At 42.2% G+C, this 12,232-nt stretch overlaps 1 protein-coding gene across 1 annotated transcript in view; it reads right to left on the reverse strand.

The window, feature by feature from the left end:
• The window catches only part of LOC132815164 (transient receptor potential cation channel subfamily A member 1-like), a 130,803-nt gene that overhangs the window by 39,790 nt on the left and 78,781 nt on the right, over positions 1-12,232 (reverse strand). Inside the window, exons 13-15 of the mRNA XM_060823977.1 lie at positions 6,726-6,840; positions 4,783-4,949; positions 491-581 (exon numbers count right to left, since the gene is read on the reverse strand). Of these exons, the coding sequence (XP_060679960.1) occupies positions 491-581; positions 4,783-4,949; positions 6,726-6,840 (373 nt within the window). The remainder of the gene's footprint in view (positions 1-490; positions 582-4,782; positions 4,950-6,725; positions 6,841-12,232) is intronic.

The following is a 12,232-nucleotide window of genomic DNA, read 5'->3' on the forward strand; positions in this document are numbered from 1 at the left end:
AATTAACGTAGCCGCTTCTCCACCTTTTCCTAGCTTCCTGTCCTTCCAAAATGTCATGTACTGTTCGATATTCTGGTCATAATATATGTCATCCTGTAATTATGCCTCTGTAAAGGCTATCAAGAGACCTCCCCCAACTTACTATCTTGTGTAAAACCCTCTGTACATCTCTAGTTTGAGATCATTTTACCCCTGATGTGGCAAACTTGAAGCTGGTTCTATCATAATTGACATGGGGGTCTATTTTTGCAGAGAAAGTAGGAGAAATGGGAAGTATACCCGGCTCACTCAGTCATTCGCCTACTCATTCAGCCAGCTGCCTGCACCTCCCCCCCCCCCCCTTCCCCCACCCCCCCACTAACCCATTCACACTGTCTCAATCATTATTAGCTCGTAGTAACAAAATTACCTGGTGGTATTTGCTAAAGTCAATGTAAACAGTGCAATCCTCCAACATTGCATTTTTTTTAAATTACAGAAATTAACTTACTTTGAAAGCCTCTGGAAGGTGTTCAATCAACTCCAGTACAGGGCATTGCATGGGGGAGCCATGAAGAAAGACTTCTGTCGCCTCAGCCAATCTAAATTCAAGGGATTAGAGCATTAAAATTAAGTCCCTTGGTTAAATGCTGGCGTTTCATATGAAGCTTGATGTTAATTAGTCTAAGGGTGGTTTTGCTTCACCTACCTGGAGCGGGATAGATAACTTGCGGCACTGAAAAAGTAAGACCTAGTACACTTTCTCGCTGAATTTTATTTCAGCCTCAGTGCTATCAATCATTCTTTCATTTCCTCCCAATTGTCTTTTCCATTCACAATGGAAAACTTCACTTCATCTTCACACAATCTCCTCTCTCAACAACTTTCACTTTGTCGCCACAATCTGCAGGATTTTCAGGCCAAGGTGGAGGCAAACACAGAGGTGGCTGTTTGTGGGACTATGTGGCACTGGCCAAAGTTCCATTTTTCTGCTTCCAGCTTCTTCACAGCCCATTTTTTTTTAATGGCAGGATCAGTGTTGGAAGGGTGAACAACTTACAAGCCAAATATGGATAGTTTAAGAAACAAAGCCAGAAATTGTTGGTGTAAAGGGGAGGTGGGCCTAGGTTATTATCACTGGACTGTCAATCCAGAGACCCAGGTAATGTGCAGGGGATCCAGGTTCAAATCCAGCCACAGCGGATGGTGGAATTTGAATTCAATAAAAATCTGGAAATAAGAGTAGAATGATGACCATAAATCCATTGTCAATGGGGAGAAAAGCAATTCTCAATTGGGAGAATGATTTGGCTCATTAATGTCATTTAGGGAAGGAAATAGTTTGAGTAAGGAGAGAGGTTAATGGATAGATGGAATCCAGAGAGAAAGGGGTAAGTAATTACAGAAGTAATTACACAAGGCAATTACAGAAAATAGGCCAAGCCAGAAGAAAAGCTGAATAAATGATTATAAGACAATAGACAATAGGTGCAGGAGTAGGCCATTCATCCCCTCAAGCCTGCACCGCCATTCAATATGATCATGGCTGATCATTCCTAATCAGTATCCGCTTCCTGCCTTATCTCCATAACCCTTGATTCTACTATCTATGAGAGCTCTATCCAACTCTTTCTTAAATGAATCCAGAGACTGGGCCTCACTGCCCTCTGGGGCAGAGCATTCCACACAGCCACCACTCTCTGGGTGAAGAAGTTTCTCCTCATCTCTGTCCTAAATGGTCTACCCCGTATTTTTAAGCTGTGTCCTCTGGTTCGGCACTCACCCATCAGCGGAAACATGTTTCCTGCTGCCAGAGTGTCCAATCCTTTCATAATCTTATATGTCTCAATCAGATCCCCTCTCAGTCTTCTAAACTCAAGGGTATATAAACCCAGTTGCTTCAGTCTTTCAGTGTAAGGTAATCCCTTCATTCCAGGAATTGACCTTGTGAACCTACGCTGCACTCCCTCAATAGCCAGAATGTCTTTCCTCAAATTTGGAGACCAGAACTGCACACAGTACTTCAGGTGTGGTCTCACCAGGGCCCTGTACAGCTGCAGAAGCACCTCTTTGCTTCTAAGCTCAATCCCTCTTGTTATGAAGGCCAGCATGCTATTAGCCTTCTTCACTACCTGTTAAGAGTTGGAGAGAATATGTAAGCTGTGTTGAAAGCAACACATATTGTGTTAATAGGCCGAGGAGTGTTAACACCAACTCATTCTCTCTTAGTCTGAGTTCTTATTATTTCTGATTCAGCTTTTCTTCTATCCTGGCCTGATTCCCATTAGCTCCTTGTTTATCTACTCCTTGCAGATCTCTCTCTGGACTACACCTCTACGTATCTGCTCACCTCTACCTTTCTCTCTCCGTCTTCCCCCCAACCCACCCCACAACTTTGTCTGCAGCGCAACTGTCACGTTTTCCTTGCTGTTAACAGTTCGGATGAAGGCTCACCTGACTTGAAAGTTTACTCTGCTTTCTGCCCACAGATGCTGCCAGCACGTGCTGAGTTTCACTAGCAATTTCTGTTTTTGCTTCTGATCTTCAGCATCCATAAATGTTTTACTTTAAGGACTGTCAAGATCTACAGTCTGAGGTTGACTAGAATAGGAGGATGCCTCTAAATGGAAGGACTCTTTCTTCTTCTTATCTGAAATTTCAGGGTGATTCCCCCTTTCAGGGACATCTATCAGTCCTTCAACTTCACAGTTTGTCCTCCATCTTTAACTGGACAGAGAAGCAGCCACTAATTGGCCAATTCAAGGAAGTTGCTGCTGAGCGACTGCATCCAATGTAATGTAGGTTTGCAATCTCCATCTGACCCCAAGACTGGGGTCCTGGCCCAAAGGACAATATCCTGCCTACGGCTTCTTCATCTCTGCATTCACTTGCTGACAAAATGCTTCACACATTTTCAAAACCCTTCAAAGAATTACACACTACTCTGACTCATTTACCTGGCACAAAAATGGCAGTACAAGATCAGGGGAAGGTCTCTACTTCAAATGGAGAATTACTAAATCTGCTATTAATGAATGACATGAACAGTGCAGCAGAGCAGTTAGCACTGCTGCCTCACCGTGCCAGGGGTCTGGATTTGATTCCAGCCTCAAGTGATTGCTGGACATGCACATGGATAGCAGTGAGTTGAGGGGTGCATAGATTAAGTTACTATATTTTACATAGGATTAAGTCTCAGTACTACATCGTGGGCCTAAGGGCCTGTTTTGTTCTGTGCTGTACTTTTCTATGTTCTACGTTCTGTGACTGTCTGTGTGGAGTTTGCACATTCTCCTTCTGTCTGGGTGGGTTCCAATGGGTGCTCTGGTATCCTTCCACAGTCCACAGATGTGTTGGTTAAGTAGACTGGCCATCTTGCCTCTTTTTGCAGCGTAGGGATTCTGTGATTCTATGACATGACCATTAGCAGAGAGGGAAAGCAGCAATGCATATCTGGAGGTTGGAGGCTGTGTACAATATAATCCAAAATAAAAAACTGAAAGAACTGCAGATGCTGGAAATTAGAAACAAAACAGAAATTGGTGGAAAAGCTCAGCAGGTCTGCAGCATCTGTGGAGCGAAATCAGGGTTAACGTTTTGGATCCAGTGACCCTTCTTCAAAACAGTGCAATTTTAATTGTTTATTAAGCAAATGTTAATTATATTCAGATTAAGAACAGATTTAAACACAGTCCAAAATAGTTGCTGATCTGTTAGGAAGTGCATGTTTGCCACGCATACATCCATGATTAAAATTTCATGAACTGTGTACAGATTAGGCTCCATTTCTGTCCTTCAGCACTTAGTTTTCTGGAAAGGGACATGAATGTCTGTCTAAAGGGGATGGGTGGCAAGCAGGCAACAATTTTTCAAAATGGTTACCCTCCAATGTTCTTAGAAGCAATGATCAATGGGAGAAGTGGATTATGATCTCACCATAGAGTCATAGAGTCATAGAGATGTACAGCATGGAAACAGACACTTTGGTCCAACCGGTCCATGCCGACCAGATATCCCAACCCAATCTAGTCCCACCTGCTAGCACCCGGCCCATATACCTCCAAACCCTTCCTATTCATATACCCATCCAGATGCCTTTTAAATGTTGTAATTGTACGAGCCTCCACCACTTCCTCTGGCAGCTCATTTCATACACGCAACATCCTCTGTGTGAAAACATTGCTCCTTAGGTCTCTTTTATATTTTTCCCCTTTCACCCTAAACCTATGCCCTCTCATTCGGATTCCCCCGCCTCAGGAAATGCCTTGTCTATTTATCTTATCCATGCCCCTCATGATTTTATAAACCTCGATAAGGTCACTCCTCAGCCTCAGATGCTTCAGGGAAAACAGCCCTAGTCTATTCAACCTCTCCCTATTGCTCAAATTCTCCAGTCCTGGCAACATCCTTGTAAATCTTTTCTGACCCCTTTCAAGTTACACAACATGCTCCCGATAGGAAGGAGACCAGAATTGCATGCAGTATTCCAACAGTGGCCTAAACAATGTCCTGTACAGCTGCATCATGATCTCCCAACTCCTGTACTCAATACTCTGAGCAATAAAGGAAAGCATACCAAACGCCTTCTTCACTATCCTATAAAGAAACACAGTATTTCTGTGGAATTGTTGCTTTTTACAAGTAAAGAGCAAAGTATTTTCTGAGATGGATGCCCAAGAGTTTGCTGACTATCTTAAAATCAGTCCTTTTTTAACGTATGGTTGATATATTATGTTTATTAAGCAGTAAAATTTCTTCTAGAGCCCTGCAAGCATCTTAATAGTTCCAACATGACATTCATACCTGTCACTTTGAATAATAGTTGAAGTAGCTTCCTTCCTCTTATTGCGAATTGCTTCATGGAAAAAAGAAGCTTCATCGTGGTTCAGTGTCATAGCAGCTCCCTTTGCTAGGAGCAGACATACAGCGTTACTGTGTCCTTCTCTCGCAGCCAAATGAAGAGCAGTGTTCTTTGGAATAAGTTATAAGAGAAAGTTCTGAGTGCCAGTTCACCAAGAATGAGAAAATCACAAACCTGCATTTTATAACATGAAATAACAACTACATTTGGGTTTATAAAAATGCTTACAGCCTTTACTCGATGCATGCGTGTATAACAGTCCTTCAGAATTGCTCATGGCAAAGTCCTGCATGTGGAGATTCTTAATACGCCCTCATCTAGAGAGCTTGGTGCTGGAGAAGGGCACAATGGAGCTTAATCCGTACACATTTCATGAACTTTTATTTATAGAGACACATGTTGCATTGATGCACTTCTGCAATTGTTTCGGACTGTGCTTAAGTCTATTGTTAATCCAAATATAATTAAACAGTACCGCATGGTTAAGTTGACCAACAAACTCGTCTGCTCCTATTATGAACATATCAAGGGCATTTGAAAATTGGTTACCAACGTTTTCAAGGAGAAAGTGAGGTCTGCAGATGCTGGAGATCAGAGCTGAAAATGTGTTGCTGGAAAAGCGCAGCAGGTCAGGCAGCATCCAAGGAACAGGAAATTCGACGTTTCCTGATGAAGGGCTTATGCCCAAAACGTCGAATTTCCTGTTCCTTGCATGCTGCCTGACCTGCTGCGCTTTTCCAGCAACACATTTTCAGCAGCTATCAATGTGTTCGGTCAGGTTATGTAACACTTCAGTGACTGTCAAGTCCTAATGGGATTTGAAACCCCCAGAGGGAGAGACAGTACTGATGCATTGAGCTATGGCTGGTTGAGGGTGCAATGCTGCCACCAATACCCTATTTCTAGATTGTTTTAAAGATTAACCTGTTCAGATATGTTATGACCCACTCGTGCAGAAGGTGTATTTGAACCTGGGCCTAACAGTGGTAGAGGAACATTTTTAATATTTATTTGTGGGATGTGGGTGTTGCTGGTTAGGCCAGCATTTCCTGCCCATCTCTAGTTGTCCATTGAGAAGGTGGTAAGTGAGCTGCCTTCATGAATCGAGACAGTCTGCCTGCTGTGAGTTGACCCACAATGCTATTATGGAGGGAATTCCCGGAGTTTGCCCCAGCAACAGTGAAGAAATGCTGATATATTTCCAAGTCACTATGTCTTAAGTCCTTCTTTGTTTGGTGAAGTATATTTCAGAAACTTAAATCTTGAGTTGTTTTTCTGCTGAATCTCAAACTCAACAAATGATGGTCAAGTCAAGATAAGTGAAACCTACAGATATGTTGTTCATTAAAGCAAATTAAATCATATTGTGACAAAGCTGGCCAATATAATATTGTGTTAATGAATCCATAACATGATACTTTTTTTTGAAGTTTGGTTTAGCTGTATGGAATATTTGAGTATATGTTTTGCTGTCAGATATTACCACTGGTGCTGAAACTGACTTCTATGTGCATCAGTAGCTACACTGGCAGACACTTCAGAATAAACTGTCTGGTTAAAATGATCATCAGAGTAACTCATTGGTGAGTACACTGGAGACTTTGACCATCCTATTGCTCCATCTTGAGGTCTGTGTTAATGTTGCCCATTGTATTCAACATTCAGAGCATTTGAGTACTGTTTGAATATTTTAGTTAAATTAAAGCATTGTCTAAGTGTGTCAAAGGAAATCCCAGAATCGGACTTGTTGAGCAGAAGATTCCGGAAAATGAAACAATAATACATTAACATGGATTCAATAAAAGAAGGAACTATTGGTTTAAACAAAGAGCAAATTTTGTTCAAATAACCAGCACATGCATTGACTTGGAATATATTTACTTACCCCTTTGTCATCCACCCGGTCAAGCAGTGTTACATTAGTTTGTAATAATATTTCCATTGTCTGAGTATATCCTCCAGAAGCAGCGTAATGTAAATTTGTCCAACTCCTGTAATCCCTTCAATAGTAAAAAGTGAAAGACAAGTTAAATTTACTCAGTTTATATCCATCAAACATATTAGTTTTCGTGTTTAAAGGGAGGAAGCAGGTGAGGCCAAGGGCACCAAACTCCTGCCAGGTTTTAACAACAGGGGCATCTTGTGGTTCCCCTTCCAGTCAACAGCCGTCCAATCAGGGAAGAAACAACACCAGTGCCAGGCGGATGCAGGGTAGGTGACCCTTGCAGATGGTTCCTGGCATTTGTGGAGTTGGGGGGGGTGGTTGGTGGTGGGGCTGAGGTGGGGGTAGTGCGGGGGCAATGGAAATTCAGACTGGAAATTGAGGAGTGGGAATTCCAGCATTGTGAGAAAGAGCCAGTTGGTCATCGGGAATTGGGGTGGTCTCCAGTCAAGAAATATGGAGGGGCAAGGCCCTATTTCAGGCTTGGGGAGAATGTCATTTAAGATTCTGCAGGCTGAGACTAGCTCAATGGCCACAAGTCTGATAGAGCCACAACCAACGATGTGCAAGTTAGGTGCATTGGTCATGGGAAATGCAAGGTTACAATGATAGAGTGGGGGTCTGGGTGGGATGCTCTTTGGAGAGTATACTTGATGGACTGAATGGCCTCTTCCTGCACTTTAGAGATTCTACAATTGACCCTGGGGAGCCTTCCCTCCATCTCTCTTTCACTGCCACATTATCTGACCCATGGGAATTCGTGTTAATTTTTAACTGGAACACCAAATGAATTGAGCAGCTGTTGGGACACTCAGACAGGCAAACAATGGAAGGTGCCAAAGGAATGACATCCCTAAATTAATGTTTTAACACGCACACCCTAACTCTCTTCTATCCATCATGAAGAGGTAATATCAATACCCTTCGGTCACAAAAAAAGGGTATTTCTGTAAACTACCTTTAGCTTGACAGCTTTCTTTTAAAAGCTGCACATACAAGCCATGTGGTTTAAATTTGTTAAACTATGAGGATGAGGGGATGTGGTGGCTCAGTTGACAGCACTGCTGCCTGACAGCGCCAGTGCAACTTCTCCCTGTGTCTGCATGGGTTTCCTTTGGGTGCTCAGGGTTCCTCCCACAATCCAAAGATGTGCAGATTAGGTGGATTGGCCATGATAATTTTCCCATAGTGTACAGGGATCTGCAGGCTGGATAGGTTAACCATGGGAAATACAAGGTTACATGGATAGGTCCAAGATGGGATGCTCTTTGGAGGTTGGTGTAGACTTGAGGGGCCGAATGGCCTGCTTCTACACAGTCGGGATTCAATGATCAAGATTGGATTTATTTAATGTCATGTATACTTTGTTACAAAATGCTGTGAAAAGAAAAATTAAAATAAAAAAAGAAAAAGAAAATAAAAATTAGTCAATTTGCAGGATTCCTCATCAGGACAGTTAAGCAGCAGTCTACTCACACAGCTGACAACCTCTCTAAGCTTTTCATCGTCATTTTACAGAATCACCGAATACTGAAGGGAAAAATATTTAGTCTACCTATCATTTGGTCCTGATGACACCTCAGTATTGTCACCTATCACAAATACCTCCTGAATTTCTGAGCAATATTGTGGAGTGGGCTGACCTTATACTATTAGACAGACATACAGACAGTTGGAAGCTTCTGCCACAGACAACCTGAACAGGAAGTGGACTCTCTGAAGCGTTAACTCTGTTAAGTCAAACAGCAACTGACTTATACCACAGCACTGGACATTTAAGCATTTCAACAGGTTCTACCAGACCCATTGAGTTTCTCTAGAGATTTCTATTTTTGTTTCAGATTTCCAGCAACCATAGTTCTTTGTTTTATTACAAAGCTGTGCCAGCACGCACTACCCAGTTGCTCATACAGTTATGGATAGATCTGAATGTCGTGCAATAATAGTTTAGCAAAAGTAGCCTAGGAATAAGAAAGTTCAAATCTCTGACGGACACAAACCCTTTGATTTAGTTCCTCCTCAGATGAAACAATGCATATTCTTAATTTATGAGAAACAATTCAGCAATTAAATGTTGTTTTGTTGTTGTGACTTTTCTCAAGTTTCTGAAAGTAGGCACACCAAAGTTCGTTTCAAAGTAATCCATACTTTCCATGAATTTAAATATAGATTGAATATAGATGAAAGATTAAGTTCCAAAACATCGGATATCAAAGCAGAATAGAGTTGGAGAGACAGAAATGTAAATCAGAAGAAATTTCACTGTTCCAGAACAAGGAATCACTACATAAGCCTTGAATACAGTCTATTTTGGGACACAAGAAGGTAAAACAGAATGTTCATGGGCTTATGGCATAAATAAAGTAAGTTTCCTGTTCCATTTCTTGGGGGTTTAAATTATCTTTCTTTTAAAAAAAAACAGACAGCCGCGCTGGATTCATAAGATGGCCAAAACTGAGCATGTGATCATATTTCGAGAAGCTTCTGAACCCCAGGCCATTTCAGCTCAAGGTGGCATATAGAACCATGAGATAATCTGTTTGCTTCTGAATTAAGAGGAACATCATGATACATTACCCATGAACTAGCAATTGAAATTTAAATACGGGTAGTTGGACCCACACTGCTAACTTCTTGACTGACCAAAGAGTCCAAGAATACCTTGCGACACTTGAGAAGACTGTCTTTATCACATGACTGAAAGTGGAATTGTTGAAATGCTTAAATGTCCAGTGCTGTGGTATAAGTCAGTTGCTGTTTGACTTCCAGACTATGTTGCCTTGAACCTTCCATCTCTGTTTCCAAGTTGCTGAGTGAAGAGAAATGCCTTCAGGAAGTGAAATGAATGGGCCCAGCTAACTAGGGCTGAAAATTTGTTGCTGGTTAAAGCACAGCAGGTCAGGCAGCATCCAAGGAACAGGAAATTCGACGTTTCGGGCCAGAGCCCTTCATCAAGAGCCCTTCCCAGCTAACTAGGGAAACTGCTATTGAGCAGGAGAAAGTGAGATCTGCAGATGCTGGAGATCAGAGCTGAAAATGTGTTACTGGAAAAGCTCAGCAAGTCAGGCAGCATCCAAGGAACAGTTTTTGAAGCCTTTCCTGAAGAAGGGTTTATGCCCGAAACGTCGAATCTCCTGTTCCTTGGATGCTGCCTGACCTGCTGCGCTTTTCCAGCAACACATCTTCAGCTCAAACTGTTATTGAGCACTGACTACCAGGAAGTTGTGAATCATGTGAACTGGTGCTTTATTCTCTGGATTTACCAAAAATGTGTATTTTCTAATCTATCACCTTCTTTCCTTGCTAATCCTTGCTTCCTTCAAATTACTGAGTGCTTGTGTGTGGCTGGAGTAGTGACTGCACTATTGTGTGTTTGGGCGGCACGGTGGCACAGTGGTTAGCACTGCTGCCTCACAGCGCCTGAGACCCGGGTTCAATTCCCGACTCAGGCGACTGACTGTGTGGAGTTTGCACGTTCTCCCCGTGTCTGCGTGGGTTTCCTCCGGGTGCTCCGGTTTCCTCCCACAGTCCAAAGATGTGCGGGTCAGGTGAATTGGCCATGCTAAATTGCCCGTAGTGTTAGGTAAGAAGTAAATGTAGGGGTATGGGTGGGTCGCACTTCAGCGGGACTTGTTGGGCCGAAGGGCCTGTTTCCACACTGTAAGTAATCTAAACCCTATCATTGACTTAATCTTAAAGGTTTTTTGATGTGGATTTATTTCAAAAACTGGAATCTGAAAATTCAGGTGTGGGGGAACACTTTTGACTTACCTCGATAAGGAGCAGGGTAAAGGATAAAAAATAAATCAAATAATACCTCACTGTTTGTGTTTACAAGGGAAAATGCAATCATAATTTAAATTCCCTCTCACCTCTCCTTTGTGACAGAATATTAAATCTCCCCTGAGCCTTCAACAAAAATAAAAGCCTTAACATCTTGACATTCTTCCATGACCTTCTGGATGTTTCTGTCTTTCTGTGATGTTGTTCTCCTGTTGCTACGCAACAGCAGATTTTTTTCTCTTCTATCTTTGTTTCCTAATGCACTGAACTGTTTATCCCAAAGTGTACCCTAAGTCTGGTTAAAAAATGCATGCATCAACAAACTTCAAACTGGAGGTAGTCAGGAAGAAACTGTTCTCCTTGATGGAGAGATCATAGATTTAAGGTAAGGGGCAGAAGGTTTAGAGGAGATGTGAGGGAAAAACCCTTTCACCCAGAACTCAGTGTCTGTTTGGGGTGGTACAGCAACTCAATAGTTACACTGCTGCCTCATAGCACCAGGGACCTGGGTTCAATTCCAGCCTCAGGTGACTGAGTGAAATTGGTACATTCTCCATGTCTCCACCCGGATTTCCTCCGGGTGCTCCAGTTTTTTCCTACACTCCAAAGATGCGGAAGTTAGCTGGATTGTCCATGGGAAATGCAGGGTTACAGGAATAGGGTAGGAGGGTGGGATGGTCTTCAGAAGGTCGGTGTGGTCTGCTTCTACACTATTGGAAATTGATTAAAAAATGGAATGGCAGAGGCAAAAACCTCCTAAAATTTAAGAAGTATTTCAATGTACTCTTGCAATGCCAAGGAATACAAGGCTATGGGCCAAGTGCTGGAAAATGGGGTTAGAATAGACCAGTGGTTGGTTATGACCAGGATGGGTATGATGGGTTGAAGGGCCTTTTCTATGCTGTAGGTCTCTGTGATTCTATGATGCTTTGACCCCGCTCAAAGAGTGAGTCCATAAGGAAGCAAACCATGATTCCTGTTAACACTTACAAAATAGAAATGCAACTCAAATAAAAAGCCACATTTGATTCTTCCACTTTAGAAAGCTTGTTTCCAAATGATAATAGCTTTTATGAACCTTCATAAAATCAGAATCACCAACAATGAGGGCAAACTCAGATAAATTCACACAGCTTCAAAATCTCTCAAAGAGGGCACAGAGTTTAGAAAAACTGTGTCCTGCAGGGTTGGTCAAAACATAGGCCCAGGAACTGAGTGTAAAAGAGGTACAGAAACCCCAAAATAACACTTGGGAAAGAGCTATTGCTGTACGATCATGGAATGGTGATATCAAAGTCATTGATAAAAGAAACTCTTTCACAATTCTAAGGGGAGAACTGAGGTATCACAGAGCAGAGCAAGAACACACAGTCAGTGTGGTAGCATGATACATCAAACGACATATGAGCTTACAGTCTCTTGTGCCAAATCTATGACCTACAGGGCCAATTATTTCATCAGAGTTTCCTAGGCCAAGTGAAAGGCTTGCAAAAGGCTTTTTTTCTTCATTTGAAAGAGGAGATGCATTTATCCTAGTCAACTATTATCCATCTTCATCGGACCACCACAAACTCAATGATGGGAGCAATGAAAGGGATGTTTGTCATACACAGTTTCCTGGAATAATGAGTATTGCACAATGGATCTCGATTTGTCAAAAAGGATTT

The sequence above is a fragment of the Hemiscyllium ocellatum genome, chromosome 4 (genome assembly GCF_020745735.1).
Source record: "Hemiscyllium ocellatum isolate sHemOce1 chromosome 4, sHemOce1.pat.X.cur, whole genome shotgun sequence".
NCBI lineage: Eukaryota > Metazoa > Chordata > Chondrichthyes > Orectolobiformes > Hemiscylliidae > Hemiscyllium > Hemiscyllium ocellatum.